Raw genomic sequence first — 25116 nt, 5'->3', positions numbered from 1 at the left:
CCTTCTTTGCTCTTTTTTTTTTCCCTTTCTCTCTCTCCAGAATATCCGTTGTACACACATACTTCCTGTATTTCTTTTTCTGTATCGATCCAAAATACCATGTCCAAAAGATGTTGCCCTGGGCTCTTTCTACCTGGAGTCAGAGAGAACACACACCAGAACACCTGCCTTCACAGTACATCTTTGAGGGACAATTTTATAACCTTTTCTCCTGATGACTAAGCAGAGCCTTTCCGTGCCCTGGGGGTTGGCCCCACAGTGCAGGTTAAGGAGTCGGTTCAGGGTTTGAGATAGGAGAAACCTAAGGATAAGAGCTGCGGGGCACTGATGATTTACTGCCAGTTAGAAACTCTCTCTACACCCTTTATAGGCATCAACTCTTTTAACTTTACAGTGAGTCCCAGAATAGACCCCAATTTACAGATAAAGAAAACAGAATCTCAGAAAGATTCAGTTATATGCTTATGTGGTCTTAGACCTAGTAAGTTAGAGAGGTGGGACTCAACTTTATAAATTGAGGTGCAGGTATGTTCGATTCCAAAAGCCATCCTTTTAAAATTTTGAATTCAAATTCAGGGTCCATGGGCTTCAGAATAATAACAATAAAAAATAAAAATACTTTTTGAGCACTTCCTCTATGCCTAGGACAGAGCCTTCTCACCTGAAGTCCCTCCTTTTAATCCTCACAGCACATCTGTGATGTGAAATAACACTGTTCACGAACTGGAGATGTGACAGGAGGTGGCGCACGGAGAAGGGACTCACGCAGACCACCCGGCTGGTGAGTGATGGAGCCGGGGCACCAGGAAGTCGGTGCCCCACGCCCTGCTGATCATCACTACCGGTCCTGAACGAGGCTGGGCCCTGAGGATCTGTACCTGTCTCACCATTCTACGGCCACAAACGTGGGATGAGTCACCTGTGTCCCGTGCAGGGACTAGGCACAGCGGGGCTGCTAAGGGCTAGATTTCCTCCCAAGAGCGTGGCTCTCCAGAGTTTATGCCAGATTGCTAACATTTGTGTGTGTGCATGTGTTTCTTTCTTTTTTTTTTTTTTTTTTCCAATACGGGCTTTTTCTTTGTGGTTTAATTATTTACTCACTCAGGTTCATTTGCTTTGGAGCTTCTTGAATGTCAGAGCTTCAGATCTCAAATGCGAGCCAAGCTTTGGCCTTTGCAACAGCCCAAGGTTAATGCAGACCGCAAACAAGGGGCCTCCAGAATCCACTGCGGCTGTTGGTCTGCACCTGCTTCCTGCCCCGGTGCGGTTCCTGGGTCTAGTGTGAAAGCAACCTTGATGCCCCAAGGGGCTGGTGTGTGTGTGTGTGTGTGTGTCATACACACACACGCCCCTCCCCCAGTGCTTGTCTCACGGCTGATGAAATACACACACGCAGTCTAGGGAAGGCGGCAGGTGGGGGTTTGAGGTGGGTACTTCCTCAAAGCAGAGAGAAAGCAGGAGCCCAGGCTTGGCAGCAGGAGACCTGTGGTCTAGTCCTGGCTTGGCCGCCGCCACGTGATCTCAGCCAGGACACTTAACCCTCTGAGCTTGCTTCTGCCATTTTTAATTTTAAAGGATTAGGCCAGATCAGTATTTCCCAAATCATCTTCTGCAGAATGTTAGTGTTCTCTGATGTATTAAGGGGTGGATTTGGAGAAAGAAGAGTTACCCAGTCAGATAAACTGGGAAAAAAGCGACTTTCCTTCTGTGAATAGATTCACATCACTCATCGGTGTGTTCAGAGCTGTGAGATGTTACGTCGCAGATAATCAAATAGTTTCATTTATTCTGGTACTTAATTAACTTATTTGATAATCAAACTCTTTTTTTCATAGAACACCTGTGAATACTTCTTGGGGTGCTGGGCCTTGCTGAGAATTAGTTTTAGGGTCTCAAGGAATCTCAGGGAGAGCATCTTCCACATTCAAACTTTAGGAACTTAATAAATAGTTGATTTGTTAAATGACTGGATGACTAACATGAGGAAAACAGTAAAGGGTATTTAAAAGTAAATTTATTTTCATGTAAAGCAATCAGCTGACAAGACAGCAGAACTGAAGTGTAAAATCCATCTCCGTGGTAAATGGCAAATGACTGGTCCCCACAGGTGAGATGCTGACAGCATCCTACATCTAGCAGAACTGAAGATACAGACAGCATTTCCCATCGTTCCAGGTTCCTAATGATGAATTTCTTTTTCAGGGCAGAAGGGCTCTTAAGGTCAGGGAAATTCAAACATTTGAATGGAAGAAAGCTCATCTCCTTGGATCTGAAGATTTCCTATCCTCTCTCAGCATCCCTTACCAATCTTCATACACCACATGGCATTCATAACAGGGCTACACATATGGAGTTTAATACACAGGTATTGGTCAAATCACATTTCATAAAATGTCTTTGTGAAGCATGTATGTTCACCAGGGCCAAAAAGATAGCAACCCAGTTTTTAAAGAGTGCCACTTGCAGGCTAATCTAGTCTTTCTACGTAGGTATCTTTGTTTTATTGCTTTTCTTTTTCTCTGTGTAGTGTATTTTATATTTGAATGGAAAATAAAATTTATAACAGGTCTGTGTTATTTAGGTGAAACTGGCCTGCCCTTGACCCACCTTGCGCTTAATTGTGACTGTGTGGGATTTTCTGATTTTATTTCAAAAAGATCAGGTACTACCTTTCTGCTCTTCAACGTATTTGTTGTTTGGTTGGTTCCATTTTATCAGGCGTGGGTAGATCCGATCACCTCGTCTGAGCGGGGCTCATGAGGCCACATCAGTCACTTGGGGAGCTCTACCAGATCCGAATCAGCAGAGGACGTCTCTGGGTCTTGGTTTAAAACCTCCAGGCCTTTTATTTAGTGAAAGCACCGTGGTACGAGAGGTGAACAATCCCAGACACCCCCTTCTATCTCCCTGGCTCTCTATGGTTCTGTGTCCTATAGCTCTTGACCACAGATAGTCTGAAAAGCCCTGCTCTGAGGCACAGCTCAGAGAAGCAATCGCCCCATCCTCCAGCTCCTGCTAGCTTAAAATCCTTGCGGGGTATCCCAAAGTGCAGGGTCTACAGTCCAGACCCCTCCTCTTTGTCAGCCTCTCCAGATCTCCCCCGGCCTTCCCCTACCTCTCAACCCACGGGCCATACGGTCCATGGCCACACCCAGCATCCTCCTGCCCTGAACAGGACAGGAGGCAACATGGCTCCAGTCTTTATTCTCACTGCTGCCAATGCTTGGATCTGCTCTTTCTGTCTGCGCAGTCACAGGCCCTCATAGCTTCATTCAAATGCCACCTTTGCTGGCCCCCTGGCGAGGACTGACTACTTTTGCCCCCACTGGACCTGAGCAAGCACTGTTTCAGCACCAGAGGCATCCAGTGTCCTTCTCTGTCTCTAAGTACATCTCTCTTTCTCTCTCCAAATGGCAGCCCCTGGACAGAAGTGACTGTGTCATTTGGGTCTTTGTGTATTAGAGTCCCTAAGACAAAGTAGGTCGATGTTTAATACACATTTGTTTAAAACAGCCACATGCATTTGAAATTATTACCAAGAATGATACATTCTCCTATCAAAAGCCAACTGGAATCACTGTATACAAACAACGAGCTAGAAGCTGGCACACCACAGGTGTACAGCACAGGCTTGCTAACAACAATAATGACAACCATTAATATGTATCGCCTGTTTCCTATGAGCCAGACTGGGGGCAGAGATTGCTTAAATCACTCCCCTAAGATCCCTTGGTCTGACTTCTCTGGTCAACCTCTTTCCCTTCCCAGCTCCTCCCGGTGGGAGCTCACTGCTTAAATTGTAGGGTGCCCGTCGCTTTTTGGCCTGAGCTGGTAAGCAGGTCCAATGGGGCTTCCCAGCCTTTGCGGCTATAATGTACTTTGCGAAAATGTAAGTCACTAGCCCCAAGGGTGCAAAATAACCAGATGTGGAGATTTAGGATTCTTTGACCCAAAGGCAGCAGTAGCTTCAGGGCACTGCTTGCCTGCGTGACCCTGAATGGGCATTACTTGGGACTTCTCCACCTGCAGCTACACCTGAGGCCACAGCTGATCTGCCTGCTGCAAAAACCGAAAGGGAGTGCTGCATAGACAGAATCAGGAGGTCAGGTGGAAACAGAAAATGAGGAAGGGTTAGGTTAGGTTTACCTTCATTTTCCAAACAATGGATGTTGCTAGGGGTCTGGGGAAATTTCCTCTGGGCACAGGCTACTAAGTGACAGCTTCACAAAGCAGGTAGTTGGTGTAGCATCAGCAAATGGGATTTTACAAATAAAGTCAAACCCGAGCCCAGCTAAGCGTGCCTGCTTTTCTTGGGACCACCTCTCCAGCGGCCGGTCAGCAGAAACAACACCCAGCGTCCCCACCGAAAGTCCGCACTTCATTTCAATAAAAGAGTCTCTAAATGCTGACATTTATAACTGCTTAGGAAAGGTTTGGGAGGTGGGGAGAAAGCGTAAAAGAACATTCTGTGTAGTGTTGGGGTGCTGCCAACAGTTTGTGGGTTGGATGTGGCACTGCGTTGCTCAAGATTAGACAAAACTTTCTTTTTTAATAGCGAGGAGGAGATACAAACCCTGCCCTCATGTCAGAGTCTCAATTCTTCAGTCTCAATTTTCCCCATTCAGGAGTAACATTTAACTGAAGGGAACTCAGAAAAGCTGTAGCTTTTTTTTTTTTTTTCTTTTTCTAGAAACCAAAAGAATGCAAAGATATTGAGTTTAGCTTTCTAATTCAATTTCTGAACTTTCTATTTCTTAATGAGAGAAAGAATGTTAGTGGCTATAAGAAGAAACCACATGTTTTTGTGATTACTAAAATTTCGGTGGTTGGTATTTTATGAAAATGCCACAGAACTGCACTATGAGAAACAGCGAGCATTCACAGCAAACCCCCCAGTCCTGACCCCCACCAAAGAGAAATGTCAGCAAGAAATCCAAGCAAGGGAGATATTTTCCTCTTCACATGGAAGAAAACACAGATTCTGAACTGTGAAAAGAGATTAGGAGTGAAAATTAAGAGAAATTTAGAAATATTTTGATTTAATACGTGGTCCAAGCCACCTCCTCCTGGCCAGCCAGCTACGCCTGCATCACAGCCTGAGGTATGGCGGCAGGTTAGCTGTCAGAGAGCGCTCAGAGCAAGTCACTGTAACTTAATCGCTCAGGCAGGGATTAAAGGAAAAGCCACTCCTGTCTCCTTAGGAGGAAAGGGCTTGTTAAGCCATTCAGACACGTCACAGAATTGCAACATGGCCTGGAAACACTTAACTGCTCCAGGTAGGTAATATCATGGCCACGTGAATCTGTGGAGGACACAGTGGTCACCACGCCATTTCTTTGGTTCCGGTGGTCCCCTCTGGCTGGTAGCACCCAGTGGAAGCCTACCACTGCACAAAGCTCTCTGACAAGGCCACCCCCCCCCCCCGTCCTCCACCCAGATCGCCAATCAAGTCAAGCAGACCATGCCTCACGAGTCATCTTTTTTTTTCCTCCCCAAACATACCACATTTTGTTGTCTTTTAATTACTTCATTTGCTTTTTCTCTTCTGCATCAACTAAGACTATAAACTCCATGAATACAGGAGCCCTCTCTTTCTTGATCATTTTTATATTCCTAAGAGTTTAAAAATCTATATGTAATGAGTGAATAAATGCCATAGTTTTTCAACTAACACTGTATACATTTTCATATTAACCCCAAGCTGTTCCTCCCTATTCTCCATTCATGTAAATTCAACCCATCCTTCAAGGCCCAGGTATGATATCACCTCCTACGTGAAGCATTCTATGTGCTACTCCAGTCTGAAAATGAACGGTCCCTCTTCTGAGTGCCTGACCATCCAGCTTAACAGTTTGTGGTTTGATAACCGACATTTTTTAAAATTGCATTTTCAAATTTATCTACAAGGTAGAACTTCATCTACCAGATCACAAGGAGCAATCTACCGAGAACGCCGGTAATCAGTCATGAGGCAGATGTTAGCATCTTCCCCTCTGACGGTTGTTCTGGAAGGAAGAATGAACATTTGCACAAGTCAGAAGGTGTGGAAGCACCCGGGACCTGAGTTCGGGGAACTGCAGGAAGTCCCGGGTGGTGGAGCGTCGGGGAGAGGAGTGTCTGGGGGTCAGAGAGATGAGGGAGAAGGGGAAACAGAGATCAGACCCTCTGCTGCCGGAGGGGGAAGCGTGGGAAGGAATGTAGGTAGGGGCAAAGGCCAGCCCCTGGCTGATAGCCAGCGGGTACCCTGGTGCTGAAAACACAGGGAACCGAATGGGAAGGCAGCCGAAGTGAGACTGAAAGCCCATCCTTGTGCAGAACCTCCAACCAGGAGCACACACCTGCCCACGCCTTGATTTCAGCCTCACAAGCCCCAAGCAGAGACACAGCTGAGCTTCCTGGACCTCTGACCTACAGCAACTGTGGGATAATAAATCTGCGTTGTTTCAGGCTGCTAAATTGGTGATTAATTGTTACCAGAACAATAGAAAGTGAATATAATTTTCACTGTTTCTCTTACCCCTGCATTTTTATGGCTGAAGTTAGTAGATAAATTGGTCTCCAAAACAGGTGCCTCTGACTAGGGCTAACAGACTGGCTGCAGGAGACCAGATGCCAGAGGGTTGCAACTCCCTCCTCTTTCAAGGGAGCTTCCAAGGCCTTCAGATGGTGCCCACCCCAGCGAACCGGCAGGTACCTTTGGGTGAAATGTGTGTTTTGTATTTATCCACCACAGCTGTCTAATCCTGACACCTCATCTTTGCCATCAAATACAAAGTGGTCCAGCTGACGTCTGCCCCTCCGTGCGCGCACATGCGTGCGTGTGTTCAGAGGGAGACTGAACTTCAGCCCAGTAAGAGCGTAATTGGGAGCGAAGGCCTGCTGTTTAAAGAAGACATCTATAGAAACCTCCTGTTTGTACTTTCCCTTCCGTGCTTAAATATATTATCCAAAGTGGAAGTGAAAGGAAATGAACATTTATTAATGACCACGTGGTAAGCTGCGTGCTGGATGCCTCGTGTATATTCTGCTTTTATTTGGCTCTCACTAAACTCTGCCAGGTAGGTATTAACAGCCTCACTTTTCATATAAGGAAAAAGAAGATCAAAGCGGCCCAGTTGCCTGAGGTCACATTACTAGTAAGTGGAGGATTTAGCATTAAAATCTGCATCCAAGAGACTTTAACTCCCAAGCTTCTTAATACTCTCCTGTGCTGCCTTAGAAGTTGCTGAATTTCTTCTTAAGCTAGTGAGCTGCGTCCTGCCCAACTCAAATTTTACTGGAGTGAGTCAAGACCTTCTTACCTAAAGTAAAGATAAACAATACAAGGCCAGCTATAAATACGCACGGAAATGAAAGTGGAGGTATCAGCTATCTCAGAGAAGCAGGAGATGCCAGGTTCAGGAAATAAGGAGGTAAGATTTGGAAGCCAGATGGAAAAGAAGAGGACGTTCTATGTGAAGGAGGCAATGTGGTGAGAGGAGATTCAGATCAGGGGCTAATTATGGCATTTTCTGCAGGATAAGGAGGAGATTGAGCAGAACTCACTGCAAGGGAATAAGCTGAAAATGATCAGGAAACTAGGTGAGACTGTGCGGGTAGATAATGGAGAGTCTTTTAAGCCAGAGAAAGGATTTTGGACTTGACGCAACAGGAATGGGTATTTTGACATCTGGCATCGATTACCTATTTACCTATGTCTCCCTTCATAGATGCTCCGGGAAAAGCTACCCCATTCTTTTTCCATTTCCATAATTAATATATTTATTTAGTTAGAGCTCTAAGGGGTCGGGTGGGGGGGATGGAAACAAAGGAGCTTTGCTCTGGTCTGACTACCACCAAAAGAATCCCCCCAAAATGAAAAATGAGGCAGGGAAGCATTGCTGTGGACCAAGAAGGAGCAACCCTGGCCTGATGGAAGGTTAACAGGCATGAATGAGGTATTTCTGCCCTCTGAGTGGCTTCCACGTGCAGGCAGAGCGGACAAGCTGCTTTGGGGACATCGCCTGAGGCAGTGTCCTTGTCAGGAGAAGACCCCCCCAAGATCAGATTCTCTCCTCTAAGACAGACCACTGGGACAGACTGTCTTCTATTATAATGAATATCAGCTGGGAATTAGAAAAGTCATGGAGAAGAAGTTGACAAGAAAAGTTAGGTCAGCTATTTTGTTTGCTGAAAGAAAAGTTTATTTGTACTGTCCATGAAGACTTAAGAAATCTGGAAGATTCCATCTTCTCCTTTGCCTAAGGCCATAGGCAAATATCCAGCTCAGAGCACAGGTGGATGTCGGCTTCTGGGTTGAGGAGGAATGGAAGAAGAAGTAACTGGGGAAGCTGGTTTTGGGAACTGTTGGCTTTGCAGCCTCACCATAAACATATCCACAGGTTTACCAGGAGGGAAATAAAGACAGGTAGTCCTTTGTGTCATAACCTATGATTAATAGCCAGCCTTGCTCTTTAAACACTCTCAGTATGAGTGACAGCCACGCAGACCAATTAGCGTAGCTGTAACTTGACTTGCTTTTTTTTCTTTCTCTCTGTGTTTGTCCGTGTACACGCATGAAAGTCGGGGGATATTTGTAACAGACACTGGCTGGCTGCAGTTTCCAATGCAGGGTGGAGTTGTGGCTCTCCAGGTTTGGAAAATGCATTGCATCCCCCTCTTGTCAGATTCTGATTTGAGAGAAACAGTCAACATGCGGCAACTCTGGGGAAAAATTTTTGGCAACCGTCTTCAGCTGTGACTAATTTGTCCCCCTTCTTGGTTGCTGTCCTCACACTCGAATTCTTGCGGAGATCTTAAATAGGACAGTCTGGAAATCTGGATGGTTTTCATGCCCAATTGCTGCTACATCTATTTTTAAAATATATTCCCCTGTTTGGGCAACGACACAGAATGTGGAAGGCAAGGTTATGGTGGTCAGTCCTCAGGAGGGACTTGAGAGTGAATTGAAGAGATTGGGCCACCAAAGTGGTGATGGGGAGAGAGCAGAAAGAGGGAGGAGTGGGGAGGAAGAGAGGAGGGAGAGGGAGCACGGGGGAGGCTGGCTTTCCTGGGCTGCTGGGGAGCCTGGTGGAGGGCAGAAAGGACCGGAAGCAAGCTGACCAGTCACCATCAGCTGGGGGGGGGCATTTACATCATCACTTGGGACTGTAGGTGATTTAATTCTTTCTCATATGTGTTTTCCTAAATTTTCCAAATTTTCTTCACTAACAGGCATTTTTTTAGATGATAAAAGAAACAATAAGTGTTTTTCCAAATAATCATTTGCTCTATGGAATGGGGGGAGAAATCCATTTTGTTGCTGTTGTTGTTGCCCCCCCACCCCAGAATAACACCTAGTGTAAAGGGAGTCGTTACTTAAGCAGGAGAAATGCTGCCAGACTCTCAGGACGGTGGCACCTCCTAAGGAAGGATGACAAGACGGCGCCTGTGTGTGAACACTGCCCAGTGCCAGGGCTCACACATTCCAGGCATTTGATACTTTTTTAATTGTATGGTTAAAATAAATAAATAAAAGAAGTGTGTCCTTTAAGAGAAATCTCTTTGACCTACTGGTCTTTCATGGACTATAAGTTTCATGACAAACTGGTTCAGAACCATAGTTCTTTCATCCAATCCCAGCTCCTGGCGGATGTTCAGAAGGGGATAATGTCTCCTCTCCAACATGTTACCAACCTTTTTAAATGAAGCGTCATACCCATGGTTTCTCTCTCTCTCTCTTTTTTTTTTTTTTTTTTTGAGTGGGGAGGTAATTAGGTTTATTCATTTATTTTTAATGGAAGTACTGGGGATGGAACCCAGGACCTCGTGCATGCCAAGCGTGGGCTCTACTGCTGAGCTGTACCCTCCCTCCACCTTGGTTTCCTTAATGGCTTGCTCTGACTTGTTTTCACTTTTAGCCTATGTTACTCTCAACATGCAAGATTTTTTAAATTTTATTTTATTTTATTGTAGGAGAGTTGATTCAGAATGTTGTGTTATTTTCAGGTGTACAGCAAAGTGACTCAGTTACACACACACGTATATATATTCCTTTCCAGATTCTTTTCCATTCTATGTTATTACAAGATATTGAATATGGTTCCCTGTGTCACACAGTAGGTCCTTGTTGTTTGCCTATTTCATGTAGACTAGTGTGTATCTGTCAATCCCAAACTCCTGATTTATCCCTCCCCCATCCAAGCTGCAAATTTTTGTATGTTTCCAACTAGGTGTGTAAAGTCCCTCAGACTTTTCTTTTAAAAAGAATAACAAAATTTTTGATTTAGTGTTTTGTGATTTAGCGACTCAAACTATTCTTGTTCCCCCTTTGTGATTTTTCAAAAAGTCCATATTCCATCCAGAGGCCGGCTCTGCACACAGACAGCCTTACACCCTGGGCTTGGCTGACTCTGGCTCCAAAGAACATCCCATACATTAAAAAAAAAATTGTAGCAGTACATAGATGCAATGAAACATTGCTCAGCCATAAAAAAAGAATAAAATAACGCCATTTGCAGCAACATGGATGGACCTGGAGAACGTCATACTAAGTGAATTAAGTCAGAAAGAGAAAGAAAAACACCATATGATATAATTTATATGAAGAATCTAAAAAATAATAACAATAATAATAATGACACAAATGCACTAATTATTATTTTGATTTCTTGAATATGTGTAAGCACATCTGACTGTCCTTTGTGATTGATTACCTCATTCTGTTGATTCTTATTTTGTGGTTGGCTTTATTCCTTTGATAACTATGTAAGTTTAAAAAGCTAGAGGTCTAATCTGTTCTTAGAAACATTAGTTAGTACATATATGTAAACTAAAAAAGTGCAGTGTACTGTTTATATGTATTTACATGCAATATAATGTGTATGTGCAGTCAACCTGTAATAATTCTACCTAATAAAACTGAAAAAGGAGGGAAAAAAATAGTATTAATGCAAGGCACTTTAAAAAAAAATTGTAGCAAAGATCCAATTGCTTATTAGCTTGTCCCTTATTGGGGCCCCACTATTAAACCCACTGGCATCCTTGAGCGATAACTCAGAAGCTGTCACACTACTGACCCTGTTGAAGACTTAGGAAGCAGAGTGGGAAAAAGGAGGTGATGGGGGGGAAAAAGTCAGGAAAACTGGGACCCACCACTTTCTCTGTAAAAACTGGTTTGGTGACTTGGGAAAAAGACCTGCCCTCTGGGTTCTGACTTCTTTGCCTGTCCAGTGGGAAGGCAACACCTATCTGGAAATCTCAGTGGAGTCTGGTGATCATGCAAAAGTTAGGAAATGTGTTGTGAAAAGCAGAATGCCCTGTTCAGATATAAGCGGGGGCTGGGACGTCGCCTCAGGGAGAGCTTTTTATCCCTCTACATTCTCAAATCCTCCATCAACACGGGGCACCCCCTGTCCTGACCCAGCCATGCCCACCTTCTCAAGTGCCCCAGTCCCTTCCGTGAAGAATGAAAAACCACAGCAGAGGCAGCTCGTGGGAACTGCTCGCTCTACGCTGGTGATCCGCCCCTCTTAATGCCTCCTTTTTATCCAGCTTGTTCTGAATTCTTATGTAGTGGGGCCAACGCCAGCATCAACTTGCTTTTACAACATGCAGCTTATTACTCTGAAAGCTATCCTGTGGGTCCTTTTTCCCTACAGCATGGGTGTTCCTTTCCAGTCCTTAATGGGAAGAGTCTCATGGTTCTCTCTAATTGCTTTGCATCTGTGGGTATGTCCATCTCTTGCCTCCTGACAGCGTTACTTGGTCTTTGAGGAAGACATGCTTCCTGATCCTTCATCATGTCACCCAGCATCAGGCGCCAGCTCACCACCCTTCTTGCCCAGCGTCCCTGAACATCACAGCGCCCTCCCTTCCTCAAGATGCAGTTCCGCGCCCCCCCCCCCCGCATCCTCTTAAAAATCCACCCCCACTCAACTGCTAACTTCAGTCTAGCAGTGCCTTCCCGTGCTCGCCCCGCCAACGGCCACCTCCGCACCTTCGCCCATCTGGTGCCACTGTCGCTCCCTACGCACCGACTCTCAAAGGGCCCACTCCCGGATTTTGTCTTCACTGAACACTGCCATCTTTTCTGATCCTGGGTCACTATGGCTCCCATTCCTGGCCACTGAGTTGGCACGAATTAAACTCGGTCTGCATTTATTTGCTGGTTGTTTCATGTATGTCAGTGTAGTCTCTGTGCAGTCTAGTACAAGGAAGTTGAGGTCAGGAGATCCTCCTTGCTTTTTTTTTCTCTGGTCTCTCTATTTGTTCTTGGCACTATATTATACGTTAAGTAACTAAAGAGCTCCCAACCATATTTTTTTTAATGTAAGCTCTTTATGAACCAGTGTATACATTTTATTCCACAAAGTAGCAAAGAGCGCTGAATGATTAAGCTTTAGTCTATAATATGCTGCACAGAGTAAACATTCAGTAGGAAGTCCATTTACCAGAATTCGTGATAACCTGAGCCTCCTCCAGACACTCACATAGGACAGCTAATATCCTTGGTACCACAGAGGGGAGTTTTCAAACAGCCACGACCTTGATGAAAATGGAGTGCCTGTGTGTTTGCAGCACAGGAAAGGGGGAACCCACCTCGAAACTCTGACCTCCTCTTAAATACCACAGCCTTGCCCTTTTCTACACCTGTCTTCATGGGGAGGCGGCACAACGTAGCACAAGGGTCTGGCATTGTTTTAATGTTCCCCGAACTGGGGGACCTTAGACCGAAGACCTGCGAAGAAGGAGCCTGTCACTTCCCATCAAGGGCTGCCTGCAAAACAAAGTCTTCTTAGAAACTGGAGAGCTGCTAGAAACACAGCAAAGTTTCACTTCCTGCACCTGCAGCCCCCATTTCTCAGTTTCCACTTATTCATTAACCCTTTGCCATGAGCATTTGGCACATAGCCCACCGCACTGCAACCATACGAGGCACTATGAGTATGTAATTTTTAACTTTCCTGTTGTCTGCAGGGCTGCCAGGAAGTTCCCACATATCCTCACCTGTCCTCATCTTCCATGAACCCGGTCCTAGTGGCCGCCCCACTAGTTCCTCTGAAATTCATTCTTCCGTGAGCCCTTGGCTGAGCCCCAACATTTCTGTCACTCCTTCTCTGCGTCTCCCCAACCCCTTCGTATTCTGTCGTTTTAAGGTGAGCCACAGAGGTCCCTCCTCGCACCCTCTCTTCTTCACTCTCCGCACTGCTCTCCGTTGTGAGCTTCTAGCCCCAGCTGCGTGCAATGCTGCCAACTGCTGCCTTAACAGCTCATCTCCTGCTACACCAACCAGAGTCCCTCTTTGATCTCTGTAATGCTGTCCACGTGCCGCCACCCTTCCAGTTGCCCGAGGCCAACGTGCTGGAACCATCTTTGACTTTAGCTAAAGAGGGAACGAGGTGACTCAAGAATGACTCATTATTATTGTGATTTTTCGCTTGAGCACCTGAGTGCCTTTGTGATGCTTATAATCTAGGCAGGTGGGATGCGGAAGGAAGGGCAGAGTGGTGGGTACCATTCAAATAAGAAATGGATGATTACAGTATCATATGAAGAATGTAAAGATGGGGTAGGTTTGCCTGAGTAAGGAAAAGGTTTCCCACTGTCTACTTAATTAAGCATGAGACCCAGAGCATGGTTGGGGGGACCTTCTAACGCCTGAGCACAACATTCTTTTCCAGCCTTATCTACCATCAGTGTCCAACTGCAGATCCTAATTAAACTAGACTGAACACCATTTCCCAAATGTTTCCTGGGTATTTCCACCTAAATACCTCCATTTACATAAGCTTCTTTTCTTCCTCCCATCACCTCCCCACCATCTCCAGTCTCCAAAAGAGCCTTTCATCCTTTAAGACCCTTCTTGAATGGTAACTACTACACAGAGCATTTTCTGGTCCCACCTCTCCACCCCCACTGAAAGCATGAGGCGGCTTATCCTAATTGGGACGGCCCAGCACTTTCTCTGACTTTCTGATGGCCCTTATAGTTTGCCTTGTAATGTGAGTTGTATCAGTTTTCCCACCCCAGATTATAAAGAAGAGCCTTCTGGACTGTAAACTGTTTGAGGGCAAAAGCATTGATTTATTCATCCTTGAATTCCCCCCTCCCCCCGGCCAGGACTGCACCAAGCTTTGCAGACACTGGGAACTAAATAAATAATTAAAATGTTTTCTCTTTATCACTTCCCCTTGGATTCAGCCAAATTGCGTTAAGTCCTACACCAGCATGAGCCTAGGACACAATCCTAACAAGTGCACGGACTCATCACTCGTTCACTTACAGAGTGAAGAGAGATGGGTTTCGGGAGGGTCCTTCCAAAGGCACCACCCTTATCACTGCCCAGTGACAGGCCGGCCTTTGGAAGGCATGCTTGACTGATTTCTCTGGTCAAGAAAGGCATGCTTGACTGATTTCTCTGGTCAAGAAAGGCTCCATGTTGTATCAAAGCCAACTCTGTCCAAATTGTAACTTCTCTATACCCACACCTGAATCTTCACAATTCTCCAAAGCCACAGAGGTACCTATAAAAATTTCAACAGGACTAGGGAATGGTGGCCAACGGTGGGAAGATAAACAGCCTGGAGACTTCATGCTCCAAAGGCAGATTGCTGGATTTCTGGTTCAGTGTAGCAAAAGAGATGCTGTGAGTGTAAGTTTTGTTTTGTTTTGTTCTTTTCCATTGCCAGAAAGTTATGGGTCACAACATTTAATTTGATTAATTCCTGGTTTCCAAAAGGAAACCTTAGGAGGAACTGTGGGAGGCTCGATAAAATAAGTATGTGCAGTTGTTAAGACAGGAAAGGAAAAGAAAAAAATGACTTCCATCAGAGCCCACAAAGATCATTTCCAGCCCCGAGCGCGGGTACCCTGAGAGCCTGGAAACCAGCTTACTGTCAGAGGTGTTCACCGTTTACAACCGCTCACAGCAAGAAAACATCCAGCGTGGCGTCTCTCCCACAGCTCGCCTTTCTGGTTTTCCCTTTTCCTAATTCTCCCTCTGCCTCTTTCCTTTCCCCTCTCCCCAGGGTTAAACTTCCCAGTCCGAGCTCTTCGCTGGCTGAGTCACTTGGCCTTCCTAATAAGCCTCAGTTTTGCTCATCAGCAAAGTAAGGTGTTTACCCAGATACATTACGAGGCTTCTTTTACTTCTGAGTGTCAACATAAACGCAAGCTTGCTGTGTCCACTCCCATACAGTTGGTCATGTTAGTGCTCTGTTTGTTTCTAAGATGATGACTGTGGTCACAGCTTGTACAAGGAACAAGCTACTTTGTCGGAGGGACTTGTGGGGTTCCGTCTTTTGGGAAGGTGAGATCAAACAGCCAAATGAAGTCACCTGAGCCAAAGATGGATGGGGTGTCACACAGATTAATCCATGGACCAGAGGAACCTGTTTTGAAAAGCTCAGCCCTGCGGGTTCATCGTCCTCTTATTTCTACTTTTCCATATGTTTGCAAATGTTCCTGTAATAAAAATTGACACCAAAACTAACAAACAAAAAAACCCAATTAATTGGCTAACTTGGCCGTAACTTGGCATTTTTTTCCCCTAACTGCCCAATCTGGGGATGTGTATGTGTGTGCGTGTTTGTATTCAGATTCCACTGTATACACATGAGACTTTTAAAATCTTAGACTATCGGGTCTGCTCACAACCTTTTGTGTCCTAGTCTGACTTGGGAAAACTGAGAGTCACAACGATCAAGCTGGTTCATGTGGGAGACAAATTGGGGCAGGTACTTGTGATCCTGCGAAAACACACAGCTGCCATGAGCTAATTCATCTTTCACGTCCTCCCACAGGGGGACCCAGAATTCAACTTGGATTAAGGTTAAACAGGCCACACTTCATCAGCTCCCCATTTTTCACTCTTTCTTCTTTCCTGGTTTAACTTCCTCCTTTTCTTTCTTCTATTCCAGTTATAGAGAACTTCCCTCACACATATTTCTTTTGTACAGTTTTCATAACATCCCGTCCATGTGGCGAATTCCCACATCTGGATGACCGCTTGAGGAGGCTTTCATATTATTCTTGGCTTGGGTATCCATTTCCTGCCTCCGAGTGACAACAGGGACCACCTCCCCGAATGGCCACAATGCCGATAAGAGGGGCTGGCAAAGGGCAAGACAGAAGCCAAAGGATGCATGGAATCAGCCAGGCTCGAGGGACTCCAGCTACCCACATGGCAGGATTCTGGTATCTGAGAGGTGAGCTAAGAATTAATTCTCAGCATCCATTCATCATCAAGAAAGTCCTTGACACTGGGGCCTCAGGATGGCTCCCCGAATAATGGCATTGGACTAAGAGGTTAACAGGTATAAATGTATTCTTCCCATTGTTTCTCCAACATCTGATGGGAGCCTGGGCAGCAGTGGTCTAGATGTCGGAAGTTCCTGGCCTAATTTTCGGTCAAGCTAAGTAAACATTGTTTCCAAGTGGTTGGAATGGGAGGAAAGTCACTCAGACTAGAGACCTCTTCCACCGCCTCACGAGAACCTGGCTCTGAGAGCACAGCACATCATTCTGACCAGGGACTGTCAACCTGGCAGAGGTCTGCTCCTCTGGGAGTCTGCTGCCTGTCAGTGCGGGAGATGGTGATGCCTGCGGAGGAGAAGCACAGGCCAGGGCGGACAAGGCTTCTCCCAACTCCGAGAGCCTGCAGACTGCACCTTCCCCCTATTATCCATTATGTGGCCCCTAATAAGCATATTTATAAATGAAGGTTTAGCAGACGGTATGCATTTTGAAAATCGATCAAAAGAACCATTGCCTTCTTGAAACCAAAGAAGAAGAAGGACAGAGGAGTACAATGAGGAGGAAAAATGGTAAAGTGTCTGTGTAAATTCTCAGCTCTAGGTATGTTGTAAGGGGGCTAACGAGACCATGCATCCACCTGCTGGGGCGGGGAGAAGATGGGGAACAGGTGACTTCCCAAGCAGGAAGGAGGAAATGGGGTGCACAGCTGCTGGAATTGCTAAACGGGGTCTCTAATCCCTCCGTCCATAATGCCAGTGCCTGCCATTTACACGGTGCCTTTCATCAGCTCTCATCTCAGGGAGCGCTCAGAGTCTTCTCTTAACCCCGCTCCTAGACCTGGTCCTCAACAGGGTGAACAGCGACATCTCTCTTTATGCCATATCTATCCTGAGAAGACGAGCTCCTGCGAAGTTAGACATTAAGATGCTACAGAAACGAATCCCGAATGGAGAAGAAAAAAGGTGCAGGAGGAGAAGCTGTGGGACGTGCAGGTGCCCATTTCTAATGATGACCAGCCAGACAGGCGTCTTGACTCAGATAAAGTGTCTGAAAGAACTTAATGCCTCCAGAAGCCTCAGCCTCATCCCATCCGTCCCCCAGCTGTAATGGGGCCTGGCACTCTTTAGAGTGAATTACACTAAGGTGAATGCTGTTTAGGGCGTCTTGGCAAACTCTCGACATCGGGTTCCAAGTGCTTCTAAGGACATTTCTTCTTGATGCTTTAGGGGTTCAGGAATAGAGGGGACATTGAGGACATGGGTGAGGGGCTGCCAAGGCTTGGAAGGGAGGGGAATGACAGGGAATCTGGTCTGTGCCAGTGAGATATTCAACAACACATGTAGTGACAACAGGCAGAACTCATATAGACCCAGAAGCCACTAACAATCAAGATTCATTAAAATGTTCCGGACAAAATGCTCATGTAACACAGAGATTAGCACAAAGCAGTGGCAAAAGTAGCTCAGTGAACTGCACAGTAAGGACAGAAGTGGAAGCCTTGTCAATGCAGAGACTTCCAGGCTGATGTTTAGAAAAGTTTAGGCCATAAGAAGTCCTTCTTCATTGGTTGGGAACTGAGTAAAGACATACCTTCTTGCCTTAATTACTCTCTGCTGCACTCATCACATAATCTCTGTGCGGATGCAATCCGAGGGCAGATTCTGAGGGGCAGGGTGGTGGTGAGACATGGGGGCTCTGGACTGGGGGCCAGAACCTGTGTTCAAGACTTTGCCTTAACCAGTTGGGCGACATGCAGTTGAGTCACAAAGCAGTGGCCAAAGCCCTAGGCTTAGGATCAAAAGTGACAGCTTTCTGAAGCCTGGACAGGTGACTCGATCTCTGAGCCTCCGTGTCCTAATGCATAGGGGTGGAAATCTTTCTCTTCTAAGATTGCAGGAAATATATGTGAAGTGGCTTTAAGAACTGAAACCGACCATGTAAAAGAAATCTGGCCCAAACCTTAAATTACAGACCGGCAGACAGAACCCCAAAGAGGCGGGGTGCTAAGTCTAAGGTCACGCAGAGTTCATAACAGAGTTGGACGCAGTACCCAGTTCTGAGGCTGAACCCACCTTTCTTCCATGACCTTGTCATGATGCCTGCCTTCTACTCCCTGTGGCTGGTGGAAAAGCAAATAAGAGGGTGAGGAAGGGGAGGAGGAATTTTAAATGGAGTAATGACCAGGATATGGATGCAAACACAAAGAATTTTGTCTGGCTGGAGTGTGGGCGTCCTCAGAGACACACAGCAGCTGGAGATGACCCTCTTAGCTGGTAAACTTCAACCAGGACCCAGCAATAGAGTCCAAACCCACAAAAGTCCCAGTAAGACTGCTGAGAACCTGGACGAGCCGCAAGGGCTGGTTTCAGCTTCGGGGACCTCGTTTCTCGGGTCTGTTAAATTAGGAATCTTGCTCGCAGGTTCTCGGCAATGATATAACACCACTGTTTTCTAGCTAAACAATGTAAAGAAAATAAAAGAGAAGAATGCCCCCTGCCCCCTTGGGGAGGGGCATTCTGTCCTACGGCTCAATCCCAGCATACTGGAAGAGAATGCAACGGTACCTCCCAGGTGAACGTTTAATTTTTCGGTAAGTCCAATGTGGGCGGGCTTGATCTGGGCTTTGCAAACACACGAAAAACAAGCACCTTCAACAAAGTCTGAGGATCAGAAACAGTGAAACCCAGAAAAACACATCCGCTTTGGGCACACGTGGGATGTGGGTCATCGACCACCTTCTGCGAATGCAGGAGACATGAGTGCTCAGCAGTCTCCATTAACCAACGTGAATGTCTACCACAAGCTGGTGGCAATTTGGGGTTATCTTTAAGTGGCTTCTGACTCATAGTTAGATGTCTTTCTGAAATCGGCCGGCCTCGAGGAGGTCTCTAAATCCTCATGAATAGACTGCCTTCACCGTCACTAATTACAGACTCCCCATGGAGGGAGAGGACACGCAAGGGGGACACATCGCCAACAGAGGTGAAACAATGCACTCACACCTTACCAAGGATGGTCAGTCCTCTAAACCAGGCTTCAGTCAGAGTGTTTGCACCATCTGGGGGGGGTGGGCAGGGAGAGCACGAGGAACCCTTTTGCTTCTGCAGCTCCTAAGAGAGGAGTTTCTACTCTTTCCGTAGTAAATACTCTGTTCTATAGAAGTCGCATCATATGTGTGATGCATGGACGGGGACAAAGAGATACTCAGGCAGAAGTGTGAGGCTTCACTTGAGTGGTCTACTCAAATGTCCACGGACAAAGAGGGGACAACATGGCCTGGGGCTTCCTTATCAGGTGGACCCCAGGATTCACTGGCCATCGGCTTCCGATGGCTCTGCTGTAGATGTTTCAGCCTAGAACATGCGACTTCTAAAGTCAGCAGGTCAGATAAACTAGACATTCGTTCCCGCCCAGCTCTGACATTCTTGGGACATCACCTGTCTTCCTAGTGAGTTTTAGAAACTTTATCCGGCTAGGAAATCGCACCATCAGATCACATGAGGACCTAGGAGCTGCGTCTCGGATTGAAAGCACAGAGGTGGCGGGCATAGGTTGTAGTCTAGGTGGTACCCGGGGCTGCCTTCGGGCCCCCGGTTCTCAGGCAATGGCTCCGAGACAGGAAAGATGGTTAAGTACCAAGTAAAAAACGTAGAAGTGGAGCAGACTCAAATGTGCACTTGGTTTGCACTTGGTTCCTGCTTGGCTGCAAACTAATGAATGCAATGTGCCACAGACGGCGAACTGCTGAAGCACAGGGCCCAGCGGTCAAGTCACAAGACAGCCCAAGGTGGAAGAAAAGGTGGCCTTACCTGGGGACAGGGAGGAGTCATAAGAGCTTCTCTCCCTGCGGCTCAGCTTGAAGGCCTGGCCGTCCCTCTCCCTGTACGCCCCGAAGCCTTCGTAGCTCCTCCTTCTCCCCCCGCTCACATCGCTGTCCCACTTGTCGCTCGGAGGGTTCATCTCGCTGAACACGTCCAGGCTGTCTGGCCTCGCACCGCCGCCATCCCCGCCGTTGCCAGAGTACCTCTTGGTGCACGGGTCCGCAGGCTCCCCGCTCAAGTCCCCTTTGTCCTTGGCCTGCGTCCAGTGCTGGGCATCGGAGAGTGACAGCGAAGACAGGGTGCCCACCTCAAAGCTGCTCTTTGGGGCCCTGTGGCCGGCCTCGCCATGCTGCTGCTTCTGCCTCTCCTTATGCTTGCCCTTCTCACTCACCAGCGACAGCTCCTTGTCGGCGCTGCTCAGCCGCTCGCTCAGGATGTGGCTGGCGAAGCCTGTGGCTTTGCCTGCAAAGAGACCGCTCAGGTTGTCGTGGGTCCCCAGGATCCGGTCTTCCTTGTGCTTGTGCTTGTGTTTGTGTTTCCTCCTGTGGAGCCGACCGCCCGACAGGCTGGCGCTGCCCACCTTGGGAGGGTTCAGGGACGGCTGCATGTCGCCGAGGCCCATGCCCACGGGTCCCTGCAGGTGTACCCCGTGCTTTGCTTTATGCTTGGCTGTACCAGACATCTTCACGTGGGAGCTCGTGTGGAACTGAGGTGGTGGCACTGTTGGCCTCATGAACGGGGAGGCTGCCCCGAGAGTGTGTGACAGGTACAAGGGAGCTGGGTACTGACTGTAATAACCAAGGTTCATCATAGGCATTGAAGTGTAAGGCATTCCATAGGGTGCATAGTAACTTCCACTGGGAATAGGGTAGCTGAACCCTTGTAAAAAAGGCACCTTTGTCATGGTGTCATTGGTTTTTGCAGGCCTACCACGCTTCTTCTTTGACTTCAGGTCTGAAGTCCTACGAAGATAGAGCAACGGGTCATACTGGATATATGGCACCGGGTAGTAGTGATCAAAATTAATCCGAAAGATGCTGGGGTACGGGTTCTCATGGTAAAAGGTGTAGCTCCGGTGGGAGATCCGGAGCACCTGGAACTTGGTGACCAGCTCCTCCAGGTCGGCCCGGAACTGCAGGTCGTCCCGGTTCTGCAGGCTTTTCCGCTTCCTCTTGTGCTTTGGCTTCTTGAGGCTTTCGTGGGCCAGGAAGTTGTCCACGATGAGATGCTTCTGCCGGTGGCCATGCCGGTTCTTTGTGCTGGTGTCTGACGGGATGGCCTCCGGGTTGTCCAGGGAGCAGAAGTCGAACGAGTACCTCCGCCGGGACTCCGAGCTCTTCTCTGCTTGGTCGGAGGTGCTGTTGTTGTCTGTCCCAATGCCACTGTCACTGGGGATCGTCTCCTCGCTGTGGGACTCGCTCACAGGGGACAGCGTGATTTCCTTGAGTGACCCGATCTCGCACAGGTGCGAGGGGGAGTTGGCCATCAGCCTGGGTGGAGACAGCTTCCAGGTCCCGCTGTGGATCCCCTTTGGGGTTTTGGTTGGAAGAGCACTGATGGGCTGGAGATTTGGCATAGTTTTCAACTCTGAAAAATTGGTTTCAGTGCTGGCGGGGCTCAGGTTGCCAGTGGACCCACCTAACTGTGTTGAAAGTGGGTGCATAGCTGCTGGTGAAGACGCCACGAGTGACTGGAAGTTGGAAGGCACGGTGGGAACATCCGGCTGGCTAGAAACAGGCCTCGGGTGCTTGATGGCTGTTTTGGGTTCTTCGGATGGGGGTGGCAGCTCTGCCCTGGGCTTCCGGCCCCTCTTCTTGCCAATGTAGATGGTTCCCCTCTTGCTGACGTTGATCTGCTTGCCCAGTTTGCTCTCGATGGCCGCGGCCCCAGGGCTGGTCTCCGGGGGAGCCTTGGCCTTCAGGGCGATGCTGCTGGAGCAGGACAAGATCTGGTTCAAGATGTTCTTCCTCTTGAGTGTCTTCATCTTGTTGATGGTTTTGATGGTCTTCTTGTCCAACACCCCGAGCTTTCCGACTTTTTTGTGAAATTTCATCTCGCTCATGGGTTTGTCCTCTCCTGGCACCAGCTGGGCCAGCTTAGCTAAGCTGCGTCGTCTCTTCCTTTTCTTGGTGCCGGGGAACTCCCGGCTGATGGGACTGACTGGACTGGTGGAGGTCCCCTCGTGAATCGTCTCAACCGTGAGCAACGGCTGCTTCTTTGGTCGCCCCCGCTTCTTTTTGACCGGCGTGATCACAGTAAGACTGTCTGTGTTGGTGTACAGAGGGCTGGATGGGGTGATGGGGTAAGCGGATGGCGGTTCCACCATCAGTTTGTCGGAGGTGGCCGTGACTGCCTCCCGGAGCAGACTGGTGGGTTTGGGCTTGCTGCACGCCCACCTCCGTTTTGCAGCGAACTTGGGGTGTTGGATTTCCGGCAGCTTTCTTGGAGAGTGATCAGTGCATGTTGGAGGCGTCATGACTATGGGCGGCTTCCGCTGCTTAGAGACACCTCCCGGGACAACTTTCTCGGCATTCCCACCCGCCTCAAGGCCACCTGAGGGGGGCTCGCTCTCTAGCATTTTCCCCAATTTAGGGATGCGGGGGTCTTTCTTATTTCCTTCAGGGTTGGAGAGTATCCTATTGACCACTTCACTGCTCATGGTGATTCCGGAAGCCAGGGCTTTCTCTGGCATGATCTTTTCCACCACTGCTTTGATGGACTGTCTCTTTTTCCTCTTATGGCTGCTTGGATCTAGACAGGGCGCCTTGATAGGGATAGTAATCCGGACATGGCTTGAGTCGCTGTCAGGATTACTGACGGAGCTCACATTCTGCCTGGCTGGTGATGCTTCTTGGGCATTATCGGCAGAGTAGCCTTCCCTTCTCCCTTCTGTACTGTCGAATGCTTTCTGAGCATTCTTGACCCAGTCAAGGTCTGAGTTTGGTATGGTTTGACTTATCACATCTTTTTTACTGGACTTTTTCTTGCTGCCTATAGCAGGTGGTTCCAGGGGCTCCTTGGCACCTCCTCCATCCTGCTCTACCAAGGGCTGAAGCCCACTGCACTCGGCAGAGCTGCTGGGCGGGGCTGGTGAGCTGTGGCTGCTTGGAGATGGAACCACACCTCCCAAGAGCAGGTCTTTGCTGCTGCTGGACAGCTGACTCCACGTGCTCCCTGCACTGCCCTTCTTACCCTGGGCCTTTGCAAAGGAGGCCATGGGTTCAAGAGCTGGGGTCTTGCTGGTGTTCGCAGTTTCTCTGCCAGACTCTGGACTGATGAAGCAATTCTGAGTGGCAGGTCCATTGTCGGAGCTGGCGGACCAGTCCATGTGGTTCTGGCTGCTGCTTTTTTGCTGGTGCTTTGGTTTTAAGGTGTCACCGGTGAAGTCCTGTGGAAGGCCTGGGTCGTAATGGAGAGCTGAGTGTTTCTGTGGCCGCTCATAAGCCTAAGAGGGGGCAGAGTGGAGAAGGAGAGAGAGAGAAACAAAGATGAGCGTGTGGGATTATTTAACATTTCAGGTCAAAGCCTTAACCATTTGATAGTTGGAGACAGCCACCTTTAGCTCCAGAATGCTTTGTGGAGGTTTTCTCAAATTGCTTTAGTAAAAATATATCACATTGATTTGGGACATTAATAAGGATGCTTTAAATCGCTGTCTCCTCAACCTAACCCGCCGCCCCCCAATAACGGACTTTAACCATCTCGGTTCAGGACAATCTCAGAAGAACTGTTTAGAGACAGAAGGAATCCTAAAGGTCACTGAGCTCTGTATTTTACAAATAAAGCAGCTCAAACTTCAACAGTGGAGAGTCCTGCCCAAGGGGGCAGAGCCTAGGAGAGAATGTGAACTCCCCGACTCCCTCCCTGCGTTCTTTTCCCTGCCTCCAGTAGCCTCTTATTTCTGCCCCGGCCTCTCAAACACACACACATCCTTCCCCTGGTTCCTCCTGGTGCAGTTCACTTCTGTTTGGAGTTTATCCTGGAGTCCAACATCTCTGTTCTCAAGCAAGCAGCTCACTAGGAGCCACTGCAACAAGGGGAAATGTCGCCAATCGATGAATTAAGGCGGGGAAGCCTGAAGGCTGCACGGAGGACAGCAGGCCGGTCAATGGTATGGAGGAGAAATGAAAAGAAGGAAAGAAATATCCTGAGGAATCTCCAAATCTGCCAACTCTCGGAGCGAGCCCACTCAGGCATCCTTAAGCCCCCATGAGGCCCCGACTACTCCCTTGAGGAAACTCGTGGATGTTCTCAAAAGGAGCCTGGAGTCTCCTGGACACATGTGCCGGGAAAAATACCATTATCATTCAACCCCACCCCTCTGAACACTGTCGGCCGTGATTGTCCCGACACTCACTCTACACAAATGTGTCCAGACTGCGGTACCTTCCTAGGACGGGCTCTTCAGCCAGGACACAACACAACCAGTGTGTACAAAACCACAAAGGGGCTGGAGAGCAAACACGTCGTTCTGAGATATTAACACCATTCTTAATATAGATATGTCTGCATTGTTCCAGAGACACGTTAAGCCGCGCTTCCAGTCCCAAAGAGGCACCCTTCAAAGTTTATTGTAAGTTTTATTCCATACATAGAGGAAGCGCTACCCTAAGATTTGTTCAAGAAGGGAAAATATTAGTAAATTAAGAAAGCTTTGATAATATCCCAGCTGAGAAATATGTGATGATTGGCTGAGTGCATTTAGGACATTTTGCCTCTGATATGCATGTCTGTCTATGTCTGTATATATGACTGTATGTATGCAGTTAGCAAGATGTATTTATCATCCATCTATCTCTCCCTGTCTTTTTGCCATCTATGCAATTCCATTTATGATTTATTAAAAAAGATTTCTTACAGTCCGTGTTAAAAGTGGAAACACAGACTGCAGAAGGCACCACGGGTAAAACTGAACACAGTAAAGCGACCAGGGCTTCATTCGCACCAGTTGCCAGAATCCCTAGCCTTATTTTCCACCTCCCTGATTTTGTGAAATCCCGTTTATTTTCCCAATATTAAACCAGATTTTTTAAGTCTCATGAGAGAGTCTCCCCAAGTT

The 25116-nt window shown here is 47.6% G+C and overlaps 1 protein-coding gene across 3 annotated transcripts in view; it reads right to left on the bottom strand.

Moving 5' to 3' along the window:
- Window positions 1-25116, bottom strand: part of SETBP1 (SET binding protein 1) — a 363104-nt gene that overhangs the window by 82453 nt on the left and 255535 nt on the right. For all 3 annotated transcript variants that reach the window (XM_074355256.1, XM_074355257.1, XM_010961443.3), the window contains exon 4: window positions 20046-23502. In XM_074355256.1, the coding sequence (XP_074211357.1) occupies window positions 20046-23502 (3457 nt within the window). The remainder of the gene's footprint in view (window positions 1-20045; window positions 23503-25116) is intronic.

This window comes from Camelus bactrianus, chromosome 30 (genome assembly GCF_048773025.1).
Source record: "Camelus bactrianus isolate YW-2024 breed Bactrian camel chromosome 30, ASM4877302v1, whole genome shotgun sequence".
Classification (NCBI taxonomy): domain Eukaryota; kingdom Metazoa; phylum Chordata; class Mammalia; order Artiodactyla; family Camelidae; genus Camelus; species Camelus bactrianus.
Note: the sequence above shows the minus strand (reverse complement) of the source record. Positions and strands in the feature narration are given on the sequence as shown.